Source organism: Plectropomus leopardus, chromosome 20 (assembly GCF_026936395.1).
Source record: "Plectropomus leopardus strain MGB_pleo_1.0 chromosome 20, ASM2693639v1, whole genome shotgun sequence".
Taxonomy (NCBI): Eukaryota; Metazoa; Chordata; class Actinopteri; order Perciformes; family Serranidae; genus Plectropomus; species Plectropomus leopardus.
The window spans coordinates 10,340,144-10,363,341 of NC_142195.1; the positions used below are offsets into that span (position 1 = coordinate 10,340,144).

General features: G+C 39.3%; 1 protein-coding gene across 7 annotated transcripts in view; it reads right to left on the reverse strand.

The window, feature by feature from the left end:
• arhgap24 (Rho GTPase activating protein 24) overlaps positions 1–23,198 on the reverse strand; it is a 94,859-nt gene that overhangs the window by 7,188 nt on the left and 64,473 nt on the right. For 5 of the 7 annotated variants that reach the window (XM_088071286.1, XM_042509460.2, XM_088071287.1 and 2 more), the window contains 3 exons: positions 11,484–11,606; positions 5,085–5,292; positions 470–602 (listed from right to left, as the gene is read on the reverse strand). In XM_088071286.1, the coding sequence (XP_087927412.1) occupies positions 470–602; positions 5,085–5,292; positions 11,484–11,606 (464 nt within the window). Of the gene's footprint in view, positions 1–469; positions 603–5,084; positions 5,293–11,483; positions 11,607–15,773; positions 16,117–22,366; positions 22,518–23,198 lie in introns of those variants that run through there. The other 2 variants (XM_042509461.2, XM_042509463.2) reach the window with 2 other exon arrangements.

The following is a 23,198-nucleotide window of genomic DNA, read 5'->3' on the forward strand; positions in this document are numbered from 1 at the left end:
TTGTTGAAATACCCAATATGGCTTTTATAGGTTTATTTTGGTTCTGTGGACTTTGAATGAAGTGTGTTTATATTGATAAAGTTGCTGTTAATTAAAACTGAGTCTGATAGGTTTGGTGATAGTGATTTCAGAGCTGTTTCTGGTTAAACAAAAGGATCTCACGCACTTTTTTTTAGACAAAAATGTGCTGTCCCCATAATGCCCTGATTGGCTACCGTGCAGCCTGTTTTGCAGCGATCTCACTCAATACTGGACAGCTTTCAGAACTCGTTGTTACCATTAATCATTAAGATACAAAAACATGGGAAACTAAGGTCCAGGTTGAGAAACACCAAACTTACCCTTTCATTCCATGGAGTAGGACTTTTCAGCACTCTCACCCTTTGATATATCACTTGAAAAACTTTATGTAGAGTAATAAAATATGTACGAAACAGGTAAAAGAAACTCGTCAAGCACTCTTTCTTACCATTTCATCATCTTTGCTGAGGAGCTTGGCACAGGCCAGAAAGTCATCATACTTGTGGAAGGGGACAACGGGCTCGGGCAGCTCTCTGAGATACAGCTTCAGTAGAGAGGCTACTGTGTGCACGTCTGTGTTACTGCAGGAAATAAAGGGCAGACGGAGACAGAGATGGGGGAGGGTTGTTAGAATTTATTATGGGTACATGACATGGAGGGAAACACAAATCATCACCATGATGACTACTGCAACAAGAAGACTGTTGGGGATGGGCATAATCAGGAGGAAAAATAATGTTAATACCGTAAGTGCCCGAAAACATAGATCACTGTATATGTGAAACACCACAAATTAAATGTAATGTTTAAAGACATGGTTTGACATTTAGAGAAATATACTTATTTGTGGTTTGGCATTATGAAAAGAAATAAGACTGATGCAACTCTTTTTGGTTCAGTTGGATCAACACCAGTTTCTTTAGCCGCATTCAGATACCTTTCACTAGCATTTAACCCTCTGAAACCTGAGAAAATTGGTTTGATTTCTTACAAAAACATAGTTAAAAGATAATGAGCAACATGGCAAGAATTGTCCTGCAAAATACCAAAAATTAGTAAAATGTGACAATTTCTTTTTCTTTTCATTTTCTGAGGTCATTTTGTTTTGTCTTTTGCTTATTTTTAAGTAGTTTTCTTGTAGTTTTTTATCTTATTTATTTATTTTTTGCTATTTTTTGGCTATTTCTTCTTAAGTTGCCCTCATCCCATGTGTTTCAAAGAAATCAAGCCAATTTTCTCAAGTATCAAAGGGTTAAATGTGACACTATGGGCATAAGTCATTTTACATATCTAAGCACAGAGACTGGAAATGGGGAGACATCTAGCATGGCTCTGTCCGACGCTCACAACCTCTGCAGCTCACTGATTAATACCATATATTTTATTTGTTTAATCCATAGAGAAAGCGAAATGTTTAATGGCAAACTAGAATTTTATGTGGCTGAATTATTAATTTTTAGCAAACTACAGACAGAAAGCAGGACATAAGCAACATGAAGACATACAGGTAACACTGAAAGCAACAGAGGGAACAACACTGGGGCAGCCAAGATGATGAGCCAAGGATCCACACTGGAGGCTCAGAGACACTAACAAGCCAACGAGGGGCAGCTGGTGAGACAGGCAGGAGGTTACAGGGCTAACGAGGGAACCGACAAGGTGACGGACAGGAACAAAAAACGGACAACAGTAGAGACAAAGGAGGGTGAAGCTGTTGCCACTGTGTGACATGAGCTGTGTTACAGCAAATGTAGAAGGGCGGAGATGTGTATAACTACGTTTACATCGACACTAATATTCCACAATTATTTCAAATTTGACAGTATTCTGAAATATGCACAGCATGTTCTGTTTGGATATTCAGAATTAGGCCTTAGTCCGAATGAATCTTTTTCCTGTGAAGACATGTGGGATATCTCAATATTTTCAGGTTTTAGGAGCATTCTTTGGACATGTACAACAGGCCAAAACTCTGAAACCCCATTAGTTTGAAAAATGTCCCATTGGACCCAAAACCAATGTCTCTGACAGCCTGTTATTCTAAAAACAAACTCAGACTGCTCTGAAGTCTCATTTCTAGAAAAATGCACACTCCACTCCCCGCAGTTAGTTTCAGATCCTCAGCTGCGTTTAAGTCACCGATTCACTGTTTTTAATGACCAGTCCTTGCTTTCCAGTGACTTTAGTGCCACAAAACACAGGTGTCATCAGCTGAAACATAAACTTTTTCCTAACTTTACATAAGTGTTTTGGTTCCTAAACATAACTGCACATTCACCACAGCGTTGTCAACAAATGTAACATATCCATGGTTTACAGAAAGGTGCAATGCCAACATTTTTCTGGCGACTGAATTACTTAAGTGCAGGGAGTGTGTATTTTCAGAAAAATGGGGCCTTGAAGCAATGGACATTCGTTTTTAGGATAACTGTTTGTCACAGAAATGGGCTTTCAGTCCAATAGGACATCTTTCAGACCACTGGGAATTTGGAATTTTGAACTGTCATAACAAGAGGTAGTTTCTGTCTCATTAGCGTTTTACTGCTTTGCGACACACACAGCTTTTTGCTTGTCAGCTATGTGCTGGTTGTACACAAACCTTCCACTTTCTAAATTTTATTGTTTTTATTGCTGTTGTTATGTCTTCTTCATTCATTTTCTTTAACTTTTTTAACCATTTTCATCACTGTGTATAATTCTTGAAAGGCATTGCTGCCAGTTATTTGTTTTTATGGACTTTGTAAACATTTTAGTGTGTTTGCTATCATGTATTATATATCATTTAAGCCCACTGAATGTGAATTCAGGGCATTGCTGTAAAGAGCTCAATGCTCCGTCAATTTCCCCTGAATAAATAATGGTTTGTTGATGATGAACAAGCCAACAGTTTGCAAGGCTGTAGAGAAGTGACGCAAACCCAAAAGAAAAGCCAATATTTCTGATCGAAAGGAGAAACACAACAACTTTAAAACAATGTGAACGACTTGGATATCAACAGGTTTTTGGATGTGTGCAAATATTATAACACCAAACTCTTCAGGAAGCATGTTGGAGACATGAAAGAGGAAGGCATGGAGAAAAACTGACGTTAATCAGAATATGCTCGGCTGCATGTAAACGGGAAGATTAGTGTGGAATAGTAGAATTTTACCATGTAAATATCTTAGCAGGAATGTCGCCTTTTTCTAAATAATTGTAAAATATCTAACATGTGTGTTGCAGCTGACATGATGGTGTGATTTTGTAGCCTGTGTTTCTAGGAAGTGGTAAGATGTTAATGTATGGCCTGTAGATCCTGACAGTCATATCCAGGTTTTATTTATGGTCATCAGAAGAGATGGTGGGGGGTGAAAGAGGACAGAGAAGAAGAGATGTGGACGTGGTTTGTTCCATCACTTCAGTATTTCTCTGTCATCTTGAGTTATGGATGAAGGTTGTTGCATTATACTCAGTTCAGCCACCTGAACACCACACAACATGAAGGCAGACTGTAGCCCCAGGGCATTTTAGAGTGGCCTTTTATTGAGACCAGCCCAGCATGCACCTGTGTGGTAATCAGGAGGTTTAATCAGCATCTTGATACCTGTCAGCTGGGAGAGTGACCTTACCAAAGGAGAAGTGCTCACTAACACAGATTATAACAAATGTTTGCTCAAAAATTGAGAGACATAAGCCTCTTGTGCGCAAAGAAAAAGTCGAAGATCTTTTATTTTAACTTATGAAACAAACGGGAGTTTAAATAAAAGCGTTTAAATTTTTGTTTAGCATAATAACCTGAACATTTCGTGTGTTTCGGAGAGTCTCAACAGCAGCATCCTGAAAACTAACGCATCTAAATGGAATGCATTCCTTCTTAACCCGATTAATTACATCTGTGCTTTTCCTGCTCTGACACATCAAAGAGTCTGCTTTGAAAAAAGACATTAAATCACTGTTTAGTAATGCTTTGTTTTACGATGATATCAAACGAGGAAAGGGAGGAACACAATAAATTGGAGGATGACTTTAAAACATACATTTTTTTTAAATTTGTTATCCTTCAGTGTGAAGATAAAACATTTTTTAACTATCTGCTAGTTAACCATAGAGTTCAAAAGTTGAAGATTTGTATTATTACAAGTAAGACTAGAAAAGCGTACCCAATAAAGTGCAGATCTTGGTAGTGCAGCTACCGTAACTGACCATAGCCACTCTAAACAATACTGTGACACAGCTGAGCCTGACTGAATTGTCCCTCCAGGTTCCCTTACAGTCAAAATGGCTACAAAGATGACAAAACTGTTTTTTCCCTTCAAGTTTAGTATCTAACTTTGGTGAATTATTACATGTGGGGTTAGAATAAATCTGCAGATACTCCAGTTTAAAAAATGAGACCAAACTTTTTCTATGAATGTAAGTTTTTGAGCCAAAATTAACCTGCAACAGATGGTAAGGCTTCTTGTTTTTAGCGCTGCCAATTTCCAGACATATGTTTTTTTGTGCTTTTGCTTTAAGATTACGAGTCACCGCAACTCCAAGGTCCATGAGCATACAGTCATAAATGTGCACTCAAAATATTAGGCTGATTGGTTGCAAATCTGACATCAAATGAATCATTCAGCCTTCATTCTTTGAGTAATCATATATGTGCAGCATATACGCGCAGAAAGTATGTTTTTAAACTTACAACCTGTTCAGAAAGAAAACAGGTAACACCCTTTTGTTTGTTAACCAGAGTTACATTGTTTTTTTAATTTTCAGATTTTTTTCTGGGATCGCTGGTTTGTCACAAGGGATCCTTCCTTATGTCTCTGCTATCTAATACAGGGTTATGTTACAAACTGAATACTGAAAACCTCTTTAACTCGTTGTTGTGTCAAAGTCTCTCCGACTGGATACAACAAAACTCTGCCAGCAAACCCACTGTCATTTTTTGTAAACATCTGGAGGGATTCAGGCCAACAAGAGCAGCCATGCGGTTCCAGAGGTGCTGTGCTAGACCAGTCAACAGTCTCAACATATCAGCTTCACATTAAAATGCACTGAGGAAATCCAAGCAGCCGGTATGCTTACTGTTTTCTTACCAATCAAAGGAGGGTTTTTCTCCACAGTCGAAAGCATCCTGCAGCTCTTTGACCAGGTTGGCCTGTCCCGGCAGCCTGAATAGGCCCTCCTCCCGAAGGCCCCACTGCCGGATGAAATCCACACACTGCTCGACCAGCATAGGGGCCAGCTTGTTCCCAAACCGCCGCTCATAGCGCACAGTTTCCTCTAACTTCTGACCAAAGATCCCTGAAACACAAGATGAAATGTTTCATGATAAAAATTGATACATTACTACCACTGTGAGAAATCAGCATTGGGAGATCTATTTTTTCCCCTATTTCAACATGTATTCAAAACGATCAAGCTTTTATTTGTTTATTTTTAAATGAAGAATAAGCATTTAAATGCAGGGAGCGGTGAGTGAGTTCACCATATCGAAGAAGCTGAGAACAGTGTCTTCAGGGATTTTAAAGACCCCCCTCCAGTGAAAATCTAGTTTTTAACCTTGTTAACATGTCCATATTGTTTTCATTTATAAGCCAAAAAGACATTATGAGCAAGATAAGTAGTCAAAACCATAGCTGAGCATTTTCACAGTGGAACTGCGGCGTACCAATGAAAGTCTCAAAAAAACACATTCTGAGTTCCACGGTTTGTGACGTCACAAACCTAAAAGAAACAATCCTGTTTACTTGTGAAACAAGGGGTATCAGAGGAGATGCAGGTGCAACTACACATCAGTATTTTGCAAGCTCAGTTTCACTCTCGGGCCTTAAGTGTGAATGTTTTTGCTGCTTAATAGTTAGCAGTTAGCAAAATGTTTCATAAAAAAACTTTTATAATGGCAACATTAAACGTGAAGATTTATTCACTGTGAGCTGGAAACAAACTCAGATCTCTCCAGTGCATATATTAATGATATCTGCAAGCTGCACAGGTGCTCCATGGTTGCAAAATGTGACTAGTCACCTCATCTGCTAATTTTAAGGCATTTTTCATGGGAAAAAAAACAACTTCTTAATATATCATTTTGATGCACAGAGATTAGTTTTTAGCAGTTTAATAAATGCCCTGAGAAGAACTTTTATTTCTCACAGCTACAACATTAAGGGCATAATTCCATAATTATGGTTTATCCTTTAAAATATTACCACTATTTAACCATCTATACTATTTAACCTTTTCTAATAAAGTAAAAGGTGCAATTTTTAGGTGCATCTGCAGCTTAAAGCACATCAAAGAGAGGCGTTAAATCGATTGAAAAAAAAGACTTCTGATAAGGCTGGCTAGACAGTCATGGCAAAAAATATGTACACCCACAATGCCTTAGTCTGATGATCAAATCTCTAACTTCCTGCTGAGTACCTCTCGCCTATTGTCTGAGGCAGTCGCTGTAAAACGAAAAAAAAAAGGGACTGATTTCCATTTGCAGCCGTCTCATGTGGATGCAACACAAGAGGGGATTAAGGCAGCCTTCCTGAGAGATTTGGATCTGCATACTTTTCCGGTCTCCAGAGACAGACAGAGGCTACTCACACACATGCATACACGTGGTACGACAAGGTACCGTACGGTGACTGAATTAAACCGAGCTTATCCTCGTGCTTCTGGCAGCATTTGACACAGCAAGAAGTGGCTTAAAACTCAACTGCTGTTAATATGTATAGATTGCAGTTTAAATCACTGTTTTATACAGGAGCATCACACCAATCCAGAATGAAGTTATTCTAGTAACAGGTGCAAATACTTAAATACATTTTTCAATAGATGCAAATTACTTTGTTTTCATACTCACCTCTCTTCAAACTGACACAATTTGTAAGCTTCCGTAAGAAACGCCTATTAATATATTTGTGGTAAGATAAAACACCGGAGGTGCAGAATTTAAAGTGTCTGCAATCTAGCATTTTCCAAAAAACAGCCTCCGTTTTTGCAGTTATGACAGATAGCAAAACAGAAACAAAGCAGAAATAAAAGAGATGCATCAGTTTGACAGTAGGTCAGTCAAACTGTCTTCATTTCCATCTCTCTGAAAATGTTTTTTTAATCATCTTTCACTGGCAACAAAGCTTGTCTTGTGTTCTTGTCTTTCTCCTCTGGGTCAGTCGCTTCAGAGACTTTTCCACTTCAATCTTTACAGCAACCCAAATAAGACAAAACAAGTGAACGGTCACAGATTCCCAAGAAACATTTGAAACTGTGTATCCATTTCCCAATTCTTGTAACGGAGTAAAATATAAATGAAGCTCCACAATAAATATCCTCACGCGTCGAAACGAGCATCAGAGAACAAATGAGAAAAAGTGACTGGATGAAAAGGAGGTCATCCCTCCAGACGTTCTGGTCATGAGTCTAGGAATGTTTTCCTGGGTCACATGTAACTGTGCGTGTGCGCCAGCTTATGTGGAGTGTGTGTGTGTGTTTATATGTATGTTTGCTGGCTTGTACCACGATCACAAAGACCTCCGCGCGTGAGAGGGACTCTTCCACAATACAAACACTCAGCAGGTTCCTTCAACACTCTCAGGTTCTGTTAGCTACATGGCCGACTGCTGCACACGCACTAATGTCTATACACACACACACACACACACACACACACACACACACACACACACACACACACACACACACACACACACACACACACACACACACACACACACACACACACACACACAGGGGATAGAGGTCCAGTCACAACCTGTGCTGTGTTCCGAAAAGCGTACATGTACTTTTTATTTTTATTTTCAGTACATACACAAACATCTACATATGTTGCATGGAGTATGCATACAATTAAGACATACTACTTAGTCATAATATTGCACTGTGAACTTTTGACCTAAGTATATCAATCACAATTCGCAGCGCCAAATTTTAAGTAAAAAGATAAAGTATTTTGAATGCAGCAGATTTTAATGTTATCACTTAATGCAGTTCACCAAGTTCGCCAGAGACAGAGGTCAACCTCGACAGCTCTACTCTTATTACCTTGCAATGTATGTACGTTTAACTTTTAAGTTGTGACTGATTGATCATTATTATCACGGTAGCTTCTGCCAGTTTTTTAATGAGCTATCATCTGTCTGCAGCTCAGCTGATGTGATGAATTGCTCATACTGTGGTCAGAATAGCCAGAAAGGCATGCTGGCTTACATTCTGCAAAATGCAACCGGATGCAGCTGGACATCCTGGTATTTTTGGCAAACTGCATTTGATACTCTATGTAGAGGGACATACTAAATCTCTTTCTGGCATACTTAGCAGTATGGTAGTATGCGTATTAAACGGACCAACTGTCTGATTTTACCCTTTTTTGGGGCATCTCCTCTCTCTTGTCTGATTTTTTTTTCTGTGGTTTTGGTCGATGAATGTTCTTTAAATATGCAAAATGATCCCGATATTTACACATTTCATACTTAACTAAATGTTACATATTCATGGAGATATAAAATGAAACAAAACAGCTTCCACTGTATACATAGGGCTGCGTTTTGGCAAGAATCTGGCTAGAGTTGCAACAGTTTGAGATTTAGTATGGTAAACGTCTCGGAAAATATCATGGATTCATGGTGTATGGTATAACACAATTACTATGATCACTATCAGTGACAATGACCCTTAAAGAGATGAAAATGGCAGTTTTTCAGTTCAACAGACCCTTTATATTAATTGAAACTTAAAACCATTTTTTGTGTTCAGGTAGTCAAGGAGGAAAGATGTGCACATGCAGGTGAGATTTCTCTGTCCAGCTGCATTTTAAACCATAGATAAGCAAATGCACACGTCATGATCAAAAATCTTTACATGGAGACTCTGGATTAAAAATCAGTAGTGTTTTTGAGAATCAATACAGTATAACGACACAATATTGCAATACTCAAGTGTTTTGATATTTTCTTACACACCTAATATACAGATTATACAAATCTCGGCAAGTTATATACAGCATGGGAAATCTGAACCACCAGCAGAAAGCAGCAAAACATCAAATTTTTCTGTGACGTACCTCTAACTGTGGTGTTACACTGAACTAAAATTAGGCTAAAAACATTGGCTGACTAATGCTGTTTATGCCAGACTGAAACATGACACGTGAAAAATGTAAACGTGGTTGGAGGAAGTTGTCTGCGGTGACCTTTTCAGTCCAAAACAAAATAAAACAGTGTGGAAATTCTCCCACATAAGCTATATAGAACATGGCTGGAAATAAAAAAAAAAAACATAAATAGTATGAAGGATAGCCTTTTTAATTCCCTACATAGCATTAACCCAACAGCACCAATAGTTCAAATTAAACTGCAAACTCTTAAAAAAAAAGTGAAAAAAAAAAAGTTTGTAATTACCATGAAATAAATCTCCAAAGATCCAGATGGAGAGACCACAGCTGCACATTTCTCAGTGGTCTGTCTTCAAACTTTCTCTAGTCCAACTGTTTGTTCAGGCTGACCAGTGATTAAATCAACATCATACTGAGTGTTCAACACAACATGACAGCAAACTCTTCTGTGGGTCACACACAGGCTTCGTTTTGGGAGCTCCCGTCTCTGTCACTCTCTGACCAGAAATTCCTAATCACACTTCAGGGACGCTGACCAGCCAATCGGGGCTCAGTTAGCCTCTGCTGCAACTGCAAAATGTGAAAGCCCAGAAAATGTGTGTGTGTTCCGTTTATGTGTGTGTGAAAGCCCGGCTCCGCTCCAACTTGGAGCCACCTTTCTTGTGGCATCTTTGACAAATGGCTCGTCCTTTTGAAGAGCAGTCAACTGCAATAGACATCAAACTCCCTGCACTGAAAACAGAGGGGCCAGCTCAGCCTCATCTATTCACTGTGACACAGAGAGCTGCCTCAACTGCCTGTCCGGTCTCAAATGCCGCACTTGTGCCCCGCTCATTCACAATGTAGGCCAATGTCTGCCAGTTAAGTCAATAACTAGCCGAAGCTGCGCAGCAGGATGCTCGGTAATCATCACACTGATCCCAAGAACAACTTCATAAGAACAATTATAACATCATGCACTTCGTATGCGTCACAGCGTATCTGATAATTACTACATCACCATTGTTTGGCCGTTTTTCTACACATGCGATGCAATTTTAACATGTTGATTCCTTTTGTTTATTAACACGAATGAGCTGGATAGGAGGGGAAAACAGATATGCAGAAAAATGACCCTGACACAAGAGCAGAGATTCAAGTGGTACAAATCAAGTAGCTGCAAATATTGCTAGGACTAAAGCTGTTAATGCATCTCATCATAGTAAGGTCAAGTATTTGTAGTGAGGCAACCAACATGTGGCGGGATGCCCACAATATGGAGTAAAAGATGGAGCAACCTGTTGCTATATCTGCCAACAGACTCTTGAAACATGCCAGTTTTAGATCTGATTTAGATAAAGTACTTAAAAGTTATTATGCAAAATGCAAAAATGAAAAAAACAACTGATTATGAAATCACAAAATTTCAGATAGTCCACTCTGTAGACTGTAGCTACCTGCCCAAGCAGATTACGCCCACCTCAGACAATTCTTGTAATTCCAGAAGACATGCCACAGCCGCATATCTTTGATTTATGTCATTTTGCTTCTGAAATGCTCCCAGTACGGTATGATGCTGTGTGGAGGATGGAACAAAACTGGGTGGCAGGCAGACCGCGGAAACTTTTGCCCGGTGTAACTGTCCCCTCCCTACTCCCTTACAGTCATCTTAGCGGCAAGGAAGACTGAGCCACAATGAAGGCCAAAATGTTGCCTCAAACAGGCCGTTAGGCTTGCTGTGTTTAGCCAAGTAAATTACTACAAAACAAAGTACAAAAACTTGCAGCCTGGACTGGCCAGTTAAGAGGAGTGAGGGGTCAGCAGTCAGTGATGGCATGAAACAGGCTTTTCAACAACTGTGAATCACCACAACTGTGAGAGGTCCTTGAGCATACACTCATAAATGTGCACAAAAAATATTAGGCTGATTGGTCCAGTAGTTTGCAAGATTAGGTGAAGACAGACAGATCAACACACACACACACACACACACACACACACACACACACACACACACACACACACACACACACACACACAAAGCATGATCCCCTCCAGGCTTGGCTCGGTGGAGATAATCACTGCTAAGTCTTGTCTCTGTCGTGCCCCCACAAATGGATTTAGGTTACACTATTGTCATGGCACACAACTAAAGTTTGTACTTTCATTTCTTAGTTAAACACAGTCTGCAACATAAAAGACGCAATTTGTAACTGAAATCAGACCACAGTCAGCCGTTTTACGTCCTTGCTCAAAAGCACTTCGCAGAGATGGTGGTGATTGACTTATCTATCCCTCAGCACTTTAAAAAGTCATCCAAATGAACACCAAACTGTCTCTCATTTACATCAACAAGTTATTCAGCTATTAAAAAACAATGTGTGTGTTGACTGACCTCCACCAAAAGGAGCCCAGATGACCCTGCGGATCGTCTTCACCCAATCCTCCATGTCATTCTGGGTGCTGGCCATAAGAAGGTAGGTCTCATGGTTGGCTGTCATCCGCTCTCTGTCTCCCCCTGTGCAAATAAAAGACAGACACACTCACAATTCAAATATCCAGTAGAGAGCAGACAAAGTCTAACTACCAGACGCAAAGTGTCTCCTGCCCTCCTTAACATGAGAAGTCCTTTCTCAGCGTATGCATGCCATAGACTGTACACAAACAACCGACCTAGCCACCACGACGTCACCCAGTGGTTTGTGGACTCCCATTTTGAAGCCTTGAGTTTGCCTTTTTTTTGGATTTTTGGAGCCAGAAGTGATCATGTCTGGAGGCATTTCTGGATTATAGGAACTATTTCATAGTTCTGAGAACCTAGTTTTAAGAATGGCCCTTTTTATTGTGCCTGCATGGCAAGAACGAGGAACAATGATAGTTCTTAGAACCTTATTTTGAGGCACTTTTTGAACTCCTATTTCAGAGTATGTGCTCTCCTAGCACAAGAAGAACAGTGAGTGACACAAGCAGAGAGTAACTGCTCAAACTGCAACTGCTATTTAAAAAAAACTGTTAGCATTGTAAACAATTTACAACACACAAAAACAAACACTTCATACTGACAAACATGGAAAGAAACAGACAAGTGGGCTGACAGTGAAGTCCAGGTTTCCCTGAGCATACATGTGATGGGGGAAATACAATGCGATTTTAATTATTAATAACTGTAGGCCTCAATAAAATTAAATGGGTGAGTTATATAAAAATGTACCCCCTGTACAGTTTTCATATATGTTGAAATTAGCTATAGAGACCAAAACTGTGTTTGGGAGAGGCTGTAAGCATGTTTATTTCCGCTGTAAAGCTGGGCATTTTCATTTAGGGGTCTATGGGGATTTACTCTCTTTTGGAGCCTCAAGTGGCCGTTGGAGGAACTGCAGGTTTTGCCACGTCTGCCTCACTTCTTTAGCCCCGGAGGTCACTGCTTGATGTGCGCCGCTGGTTTCAACTTTCTTGTGCAAGTTGCATACTGAACTTTGATCGGCTCCCGCACTAGTTGTTGTTACAAAATCATCAAAGTCTGATTTTAAAGGAGAAACTTTCCCCGTTCAGCTGATGAATTAAAACCATCCTTCTGATGTTAAACTCTGAACATACATCATTCTGCTCAGTGAAGCCCAAACATCCAAATGAAAAAAAGACATTTTTGAATAAAAGTTGACTTAAAAGTGAAAGCTCTGAGCAGAGCGTGACCTCCTGGTAACCAACATAGCAACGACTTCAAATGTGCTTGGATGACACAGTGATTTACCTGAACCTAACTGGTAGGTGTCTTTAGAAAAATAGGGCAGTTTCGGACACATACACACAGTCTTTTTAGCCGCAGTGATAAATCAAAAGAAATGTTTATATCTCTGGGCAGGAGAAGTGCATGTTCCATTAGAGGCCGGCTCGGCTATCCGGATTCAACTTGTGGATAATGGCCACGAGCACTCTACTGCCATGTGATACCAGACAGACTGGAGTGCAGGGTCTGGACCCGTTTCATACAACAAATCTGGTTGCAGCGATTACTATGACAACACAACCCATTTGTACTGCTCCACTTCAGCTTCACTGAGATGAAACAAACAAACAAACAACTCATGTCATTTCACAGGGATGCACCTGCTCTATTACAAAAAGAGATGAGCTATTAAGAGACAAATGGTGTGTCACACAACCAATGAATTATTCATGACTTTGACCACCAGGGATCCTGCTCCATTGATTGTGGCCAGGGATGAGATCTGTGTGTTGCATGCAAAAAATATTTATAGACTGCAGCAACACAAAATGACAGGCACGCTAAGGGATCAGGTTTACACAGTCCTAGTGAGAACTAATGACTTGAAACAACGCAAATAATTGTACTTTTTCTGATACAAACCAAAAGGGTGATTAAATTTCTGCATCCAAGGATAAAAAAAAGCTAGGGAAAATGTATATGGAAAAAAAGAAAAAGGGAAAAACTGCATTTGTAAAAATCAGAATTATGTATTTTAAATTATGTAACAAAATTATTATAATTTTAAAGCCCTTTTCCCAGGTTATTTCCTTGTTGTTGTTTTGTTTTTCTTTTTGCTTGCTTATTTGGTTTTAGTCATTTTCAGGTACTTTTCTGTTTTTTTTTTTTTTTTTTTTTTTACCAATTTCTTTAGTTTTTTTTTTTTTTATGTTGCACATTGCCGTTATCCTATTTTTTTTTTTAAAGAAATCAGTTTGCTTTAAAGGGTTGAATTCTCTAAAGTTACTTATTTGAAATAAATAAATTCCCAATTGTGGATGATAACAAGCTCTTCTTCCTGTGTGGTTTAAATGTACTTTTTACATGTAAATTTATTAAATGTAAAATGTAAATTGCTTTGGACAAAAGCATCTGCCAACAATCCAATGGGATTAGCTTTAAGAGTCACGTTCTAACTGACTGTCAATAAGCCACTTATGCAGGTTTCAGTTTACAGACTTGTTGCTCTTCCAGATGAATTTTAATCCAATGTAAAAGAACCCCCTCCAAAAAACAGCAACTCTTGTTGTCGGCATTATAATCTGAAAAATGTATCCACATATGAACAACAGAACCCAGGACAGCTGGATCTGGAGCCAGACTTTGACAGTGATATTGATGCTCCCTGTCAGTCCTAATGAGATCCCATTAGGCAGCAGATGCCAGTGTTTGCCCTGCGTGGCACAGTACATGTTCACCATGTTTATCCACTTTACAAACACAGACAATGCTACAGTCAATAAAAGCAGCCAATATGTCTGTTTTCTTATGGCATAATAATAATGTAATTTCCTCAGCACCAATAAGAGTTGCACTCTGTGCTAGTTTAAGTGTGTAGCTTCACCTCATGGAGAGATCCATAACAGCTTGTTTCTAGAATTGTATTTACTCACAGGCATAAAGGCACATATAAGCAGGTAGTGATATAGTGTGTTTTTTTTTATCTGCAAAACCTTACTCTCTGTCCTGTTCAAGGAAAGGTGGTGACAAATTTAAATATCTGGTAGTCTTTAAATTTATGAATATTGCCTTGTTTTAACCTTAATGTTATTGTTATTGCAAATTTTCACCATTCTAACAACTGCTCCAATATCATGACTACCGTTGAGCAGAAGTCAAAATCAAATCTATTGGATGATTTCAAGCAAAACTGACAAATGTTCTCTCAGTCCAACTTTTTAAATGTGAAGATTAGATTGTATCTGTTCTATAGTAATAGTAGTAATAGTAATAGTAGAAAGTGTTCATTTTTAGTCCCTTGAAGGATTTTTTTCCCCACTTTTCTTAAAAAAATACATATCCACAAACCCAAAATACACACACAAGCACAAAGAGGACCTATACACATTCACTGATGGAGAGATGTTAAGAGCCAAAGAGATCGACAGGTGCCCCTAGCAGTTCGGGGTTTGGTGCCCTGCTCAAGGGAACAGCGGCAGTGCCATGGAGCATGACCTGGAACCTCTCCAGTCCACTCTCAGTGATTGGTCCTTACAAGGATTTGAACAGGCGACCCTCCAGTTCCAAAGCCAAGTCCCCCCTGGACTGAGGTACTATTTGCTGTATATAACAATGCATTGACAATGTTACCTAGAGCATTATTGAGAGCATTTTCAGCAGATTCATTGATAATGAAAATAAGCATTAGTTGCAGCCCTTAATCAAACAGTAACAACAGAATTAATGGCATGAATGTAGTAGTTAACAGGGCAATCATGACATTTGCTGTTTAAGTAAAAATCAAGGTCAAGATCTGCCAAGTTTGAAAAGTAATAGTTTACACAATTTTGTAAAAAGCATACTGTTGCTTCATTACAGCCAACGCAGTTAATACACCATTCAAAATGAATCCATCAATGTTGTGCCTGCAGTAACAGTAAGGATGCCTAATTAAAGCTCTCTCTCTCACATTCAATTCATTAAAGTTTTAACCCATATTGTGATTTGTGTGCAGGAAGCCAGTCCTGTCTTTTAACAGCCCAGGCTCGTGCCCTTCTGATCCAGTGATTAGCCACCACCCGCTATTGACTTGAGCCTCACAGCTCCCATTAATTACACCTCACACTGTGTGGACACAATTGATCAACTCTGCCATTCACAGCACCATATTTGCAAGCATACCGACATTTATATCTAAGCTATTTGCGCGTTTGGTCCGTTTATGACTAAAACGTGAAAAAAGAGGAAGCTTCAGCTCACCTCTCAGCGCAGGAATCACATCCAAGAAGTCATTTCATCCTCAGTATGTGACGCGCAACAGATTCCCAAAGATGTCATTTGTCAACAAAACGAAACGACGCACTGATCGGCTGCTAAACGTGCAGCTCGCTTACATTCGCACGTGCGAGTTCTCCAGCCGGTGGAAAAGCACTGTCCCTCCAAAATACTTCGTCTGCAAGACACGAGACACGTTTATCCTATCAACCTGAAGTCCTCCGTGTAACAACCCCTCACAGCGGCTGTTAAAATAACGGATTTAATTCAGAGTGAGAGACAGAGTATCGACTGTTGGTGTGTCCACTGTGTGTGATTGCCAGGGGCGTGCGTCGGTTTTTCAAGAGTCAGAAGCAACTCAGCTTCAAGCCTGAAAAAGGCCCCCCAAAATATATAGTTTAATTCTTTAAAAATTCAAAATAATTCTGGAAAAATGGTCGTTTTTCATACATTTTATGCAATCAGGAATGAATTGTGCATTTATTGTGGACTATTTTCAGCCGTGGATTTATACACATTTGATGCTCTGGGTATTTAGAGCACCAGGAAGATACAGTATATATGATTGATGTGTTTTCAATTGTTTTTTTTGTTTTTTTTTAGCTCTGTTGCACAGAGGAATAAGCTATATCAGGCTTTGGTCAAACAGGCATGTATTTTATATTACATTAATTGTTTTGGTCTTTTCATGGGATTTATTGAAAACAATAATAATAAAGAAGTGTTCTCCCCCCTTTAAACCATTTTGCAAACACAAAAGTGCACACCTGTTTTGAAGTAATACAAATGCAACACAGGAAATATTTGGATTTTTGACCAAACAACAAAAAAGCCATAAATGTGACTCAATAGCAATATATCAAATATGAAAACAATGATGACAGTGATATATGGCTAGCATTTTGTGGTTCTTGAGAGAAAGAGGTAAAGTTCATATCAGTTAAAGAAGCTTTCTGTCTATTTAGCTACAACTGACAACTGACAAGGTTACCATGTCAAAGCAGGTGCAGGCTATTTTTGCAGTGATTTATTAGGCTGTGCGTGGGAAAATGCACTTTGCTGCAAAACATTTGCTTTGGATAATTACCAGTGTTAGTACAAACTTGCTCAGATATTCTACTACAATCAATGTGTTTTTTTCTCATAAAGTACAAGGAAATATCATTACACTATTAGCATAATGATGCACAAGAAAATGACAACATATCCAGAAAATTCATGCTTGTCCTGCTTTTTATGAGCTGCCCAACCAGTTTTGTTTATGTACATTTTGATCAAAATGCAATATTATTCAGCCCCATCAGTCGCTCACGTGTGGAGCGGTGAAGTGAATCTGTCGGATGGATGCCACAGTGACACCAATTAGATACAATGGCCAATTTGGCACACACAACTTTCTCAGTCACATTTGCATTGATTGTCATGCAAAGTAATTGTGATTCCCTGGTTCCCCCGTGAGTGCTTTTGTCTACATTTAAAACCGACCAGCCCTTTCTGTTTCCATTACTTGCATGGAGAGACAGCATTTCCTTTTGGAAACAACTGTTGTGAAGCTGTTAAACAAGCGTGCAACAGGATTATACAGCATACCATGGCTATTACACACACTCCTGTTCCCCCTGCCATTTCCTGTTGATGCTCCGCTTTCTTCCACAGTGGCTGAATTGGCCACATTGTTTATAAAGACGAGAGATAAGTCAAACATACTTAGTGCATCAGCTTCCTGGACAAAAAAAACGCATTACAAATCTTGTGAAAGTGCTGCTCCATAGATTTCTCTATGACTGAGGAACATATTTATTTATTTATATAGTTTATTGTATAGAAACAATTCGAATTAACAAAGTATAACTTTCAACGGCATTTGCGCTACCAAAAATGGGTCTTTTTCAGCAAGACAATGGTGGCATTTCCAGTGGCAATTGTGCCACCAAAGCGGGTATTTTTTGGCAATACATCAGCAGCATTTTTAGCTGTCTTTGTTTCTTAGTGAGACATTGATGACACGTTCAGCAGCGATTGTGCCGTCAAAAGCCTCAGCAACCTTTCCAACGGTGATTGTGCTGTTGAGACTGGTTGTTTTTTTAGCGAGACATCGTTAGCATTACCAGCAGTGATTATGCCACCAAAGTGTTTTTTAGTGCAACACTGGCAGCATTTCAAGCAGAAATTGTACCACCAAAACCAGTTATTATTTTGCAACACAATGGCTGCATTTTCAGCGGCACTTTGCCACCAAAAGCAGTGTGTCTTAGAGCAAGACATTAGCTGCACCTATAGCATATTATGCCTCCAAAACAGGTTGTTTTTTAGCGAGAGATCAGAGGCATTTTCTGCATCAATTTGCCACCAATAGTGGGTGTTTTAAAACAACTATATTTTCATGATTCAATTGTGCCCCCAAAACTGGTTGTCTTTAAGCAAAACATATGCAGCATTTCCAGCCATGCAGCTGCTTTTTAGCGACACATCGCGTAATTTCCTACCTTGATTGCGCCATGAAACGTGCATGTTTTAAGCCCAAACATGATCTTTTCCTTATGATAACCAAGTGTTTTTTGTGCCCAACTATTATCACACATTAAAATTGTTAAAACATAAAAACAGGTTTTACCATATCTGCTACATAATAACGTAAAATGTTACATAGCCATAGTGTGCAAAAATGAATGACGCCAATTCTATTTAGTTGATTTATTCGGCAGATTGGTTTTATAGGAAAAGCAGACTGAAACCTAGCAGCTGCAATGATTGAGTCATCAGTTTGTGAATGACATAGGTGCTATAAACTGCTCCAGGCATTAATGAACAGTGTTCCATTTGCATACTTGGCAAAGATGACGCTTTCTTTCTTCTTTGGGACCTTTTTTTTTAGCTAAAGGCAATAAAAGTATTTTGGCGAGCAAGTGTTAATTGTCTAGAGACTCGTTTTAGCCCAATCTCAAACTCACAGCATTTCCAGATAACTCTTGGGGCATTGTCTGCTGTGGACAGACACATAAAGGTCAATCAATGATTTGTCTCCATAGGATAAAACTGCCATCAGATGAACAGATAATCTGAGAAAACTGAAGCCAAATTCCTGTGAAGAACAAATATTAGAATATTAATTCCTGGCCTGCAACTTTCATAGCCATCTGGATTTTGGGCAATTAAACACTGGCTGCAGAAAGATGAAAGCGTTTAGCTCAAATATCATCCTGTCACCTGTAGGTACATTTCCGTATCTGTTCACTGAATAAAATGACTGGAGGCTCCTCTTTGACAGATTTTTTACTGGCTGTAGTGAAGCTGCCTGCAGGTATTATTCTCCAGCACACAATTCTCTGTGACTGGCATGGTGTCTCAACCCCACCCCCGCTAAATCACTGCCTCTTAAATGAGACCAATCCCAGCAGGAGTCGCCTGCCAGAGACAGTCGAGGATCTTCACTTATTGCGCGACTGTACCTGAAGAGACAACCGTGACAGCTGTCACAATTCCCCCGATTCGCCACGCTTCAGCACACCGCTCCGAACTTTTAGAAACTCAGCGCTGAACAATTGTCAGCTTCACAGAGGCGTACAGACTGCTGCTTCTGAGGACATCTTGTACTAAAGAAGGATTCAGTATTCACCTTGAGACTTACACCTTATGAAAAAAAGTTCAGAAAAAGAGAAAACGCCACACCCTTTCACTTTCCAGCTAGAATTCGTATGACAATACTCTGCAATGGAGCACCTAATGTTTTATGCCGGCCTAACACCAAATGACTTTTCACATGGGCTCCCGTGATCCTGATGATTTGGTGTAAAATGGTCATAAACTCAGTCCGAGTTGAGCAACAAAATACAAAATGTAAGTTTGTGCACAAATACAGTTTATCTTTATCAATTATACTGATGCCGAATTGACAAGAATGCTGTTTACACGTGACACCTTTTATCTTGTGTTTCCAGAGATGTTTTTGCAGGCATATAGGGAACTGTTAACATATCATATTTCCTAGAGGGAGTTTGATGTAATATGTCCCACCAGGAGCAGGATGGGATATCCTGTCTTTGCAAAATCTTAAAGACATGGATGGATTGCTGAATAGGCCTACAGGGCCCAAAGTGGCCTTTCTCTGCAAAATGTCTCTTAAATTAAGACATAACCAGGAAAAGACTCAAAAAGACCACAAAGAGATGCAACAAAGCTGCAAGGAGACACATAATGACTACAACAACAGACTAAACAACCACAAGGTGAGACAAAATAACTACAAAGTGACACAAAAAGACCAAATAATGCACAAAATTACCTAAAAAAAACCCAAAGAGACACAAAACAAACACAAAGTCTGTGTGTCTTGCACCTATGTAGGAGAGGTGAATTGCATATTTGTGTCCAGGGGCCTGTTGTTTCATAAAACACCCATGCTGACAGTGTTTGACCACAACCCCACATTGTCTTTAGATGTAAAAGGGTGAAGAATTTATACTCTAAAAACTCTTTTCAAAGGCTTTAGTTTGTACTTTTCTTTTGCTATTTACACACAAGAAACATTGTAATCCAGCTGCATTATGCCATAGTATAACCACAGACAAGTGTTTACAACCAACCTCAAAGGAAAGACATTGCTTAGATGAAACGCATACTTGTGTTATATTAAGCATATTATACATCACACACTTCTCAGTAATTGCAAATCCTCAAACGAAACCCTAACATATCACTGACAATCTTATATTGTATTAAATTATCTCCACCTTCTCCAATTATTTATAACTGCCTTCTGTGTGTGTGTCATAATTACTATCTGAGTCGGCTTCAAACAGCTAACAACTGTTCATTCCTGTTCTGACCACCAGCCTTAATAAGTGGCTGATCCCAGCTGCAGAGTAGTCTTTAACTAATGGCTCAAAAACAGGTGGGAGACAACAAAGGATCCCACTGTGCTGTAATTGCTCACAGATACCTGGAGCCCTGATACACTTCACTGTGACCTATACCTCTGTGACTAAGTCCTGTAAAACAACAACACTCAGTGCATCCAGAGGAATCAACGAATAAATGGGTTAATTTTGTACAGACAACAGTATTAATCATTCACCATCCACTGTCACCGCTGAAGGATGCTAACACTATGTAGTTTTGCTAATACTATAAAATGTTACCATAATGCACAATGTATTTTATGTTCTACGACGTTTTCATGTTGTTTTTGTTCCATTTTTTTGTGGGGCAAGCAACGGACTGTAGCGCTGTGCAAACTGTGTGTACTTATTAGACTTACATTATTACTGAAAGAAATTGTTGGGAAATAAACTTACTGTCTTTCTTGCCGTGAGTTTGATGAGAAGATTGATACCACACTCAGATATGTATGTTTAATTTGAAACTACAGCCAAAAGATGGTTAGCTTAGCTTAGCATAAATGAGCTTAGCTTAGCATAAATGAATTCCCATGAAACTACACGTGTTTGACTTTACACCTCTGTTTTTGTCGGCTATGAATTTATCAAACTCAACGTATCAGACAAAGCTGGCCATTTCTCCCGGCCTCTTTACACTAAACTAAACGAAGCAAAGCTAAGCTAAGCTAAGCTAAGCAAACTAACTGTCTTCTGTTTTGTAGCTTCATATTTAACAAACAGATTTGAAAATGGTATCCATATCCATAAACATATTCCCAAAATGTAAAACTTTTCCTCTAATGTGGTTATTTATATTTAAATAAATAAATAAATAACGGCATGTAATTGATCTAGGTACAAGGCAGAGTATACAACTGAAACCTTAAAAAACTGTTGTGTATTTCTGCCTACTAAGCAGTCCAGCAATGTGACAAACCTCATGGTAACCTCATTGCAAGGGTTTAAAAAAATTTGAATTTTGGCAGACATTATCCAGGAGGGAGTGGGTGTTAAAGACTTAGAAATGACCTAAAAAATATTCAGTATCCGCAGAAGTGGAAAACATTTTGTTGGAGACTCGCAATGAAAATGTTAAGTTCTTCCAGACATTGATTGCGCTGCTTGCCAAGTGGAGGAAGCAGCTGCTGCTGGCCCACAAAACAATGCAGACACTGTAACTACCTTGTTTAGCTTCAAATGACAAAAATATGTGTCATAATTCCCCCAGTATGAGTGTGTGTGTGTGTCTGTGCACAGGGGGAGATTAAATGACTTCATCAGTGTCTGTTCACTCTTGTATGCAAGAGTCTTCTTGTTTGCATGCAAGCAAGGGCAAGCTGAGATTCAATATTGTGTCTAATGATAGTCTTCCCAGAAGTCCACACATCCTAAATACCTCCAGCAGAGCAGGAAGTCACTCACCCAGCGACAATGCGAAAATGTTGGTTCATTCATACGGAATGATGACGAGGATTAAAAGTGGAAACAAAAACTACAGCTCTCTCCTTTTTCATCTCTGGTTTGCAAACGCTGGCGCCCTTACACACAGTCTGTTTCATTCATGAGTGATATCACCTCCTGATGATCTAATCCTTCCACAAAGAGCAGCTGTTCAACAATGAAGTCTGTAGTAAAGACATCAGTGAAATGCATCCATTCAACAGGCTCGAAATAGTCAAATAACACACTTATTATTGTTACCTTGATGTGAGGACAGCAAATCACATAATCCGTACTGTGGTAAACTATGTATCGCCTGATGAACCATCTCCATGTCTCCTCCACACCCCTGACTCTGGCAATCCAGAAAAGAAGCTCCCTGAGTGGGTTACAAAGTCGCGGCCGCCTGGGTTAACTTGAGGACGGGAGTTCCTGACGGAGGAGTGGCTCTGCCAGGTTTTTGGCCTGGCTCAGAATGAGTGAGTGAGCACAGCTGAGAGGGTGTGAAAGAGAAAGGGAAGGAGGGGAGGGAGGTTTGAAGAGGGGGTTGGGGAGTACACACACACACACACACACTCACATACTTCTCTTTAGCACTGTAATGGGAACAATGGGCAGATCTCTCTGAAGGCTTTGGTTTAAAAAGGCCACTGGTTTGACACAGGGCATGACCCCATAAGCAAACATGGGATGTCCCATTCACACTGCAATGCTTTGTTAACATCTTCAACCACAAACTGCAAGAGCACAATAATGTCATAATATTGACTTTTTGCATGTGGGAGTGAAAGTGTGCATGCAGTATTATTACTGCTACATGTAATTAATATTATCACAGTTTCATTACATTTTCAAAAGTTTTGGTATTGTAGTGTTATATGTTGATTTATATCACAATTTGGGCTAGGGTTGAATGGATGCATGAGGACTATAAAAAAATACTTCCAAGTTTACTTTATAAAAGCCATATATGGTTATTAAGAAAAATAAAAACAGAACAATAAAGGTTTGTGCCACATGTTCAGGAGGGGCGGAGGAAGGACCAGTTACATAGCTCTTATGGTCCACCATTGTTTGGGTGTATTGATCAAAG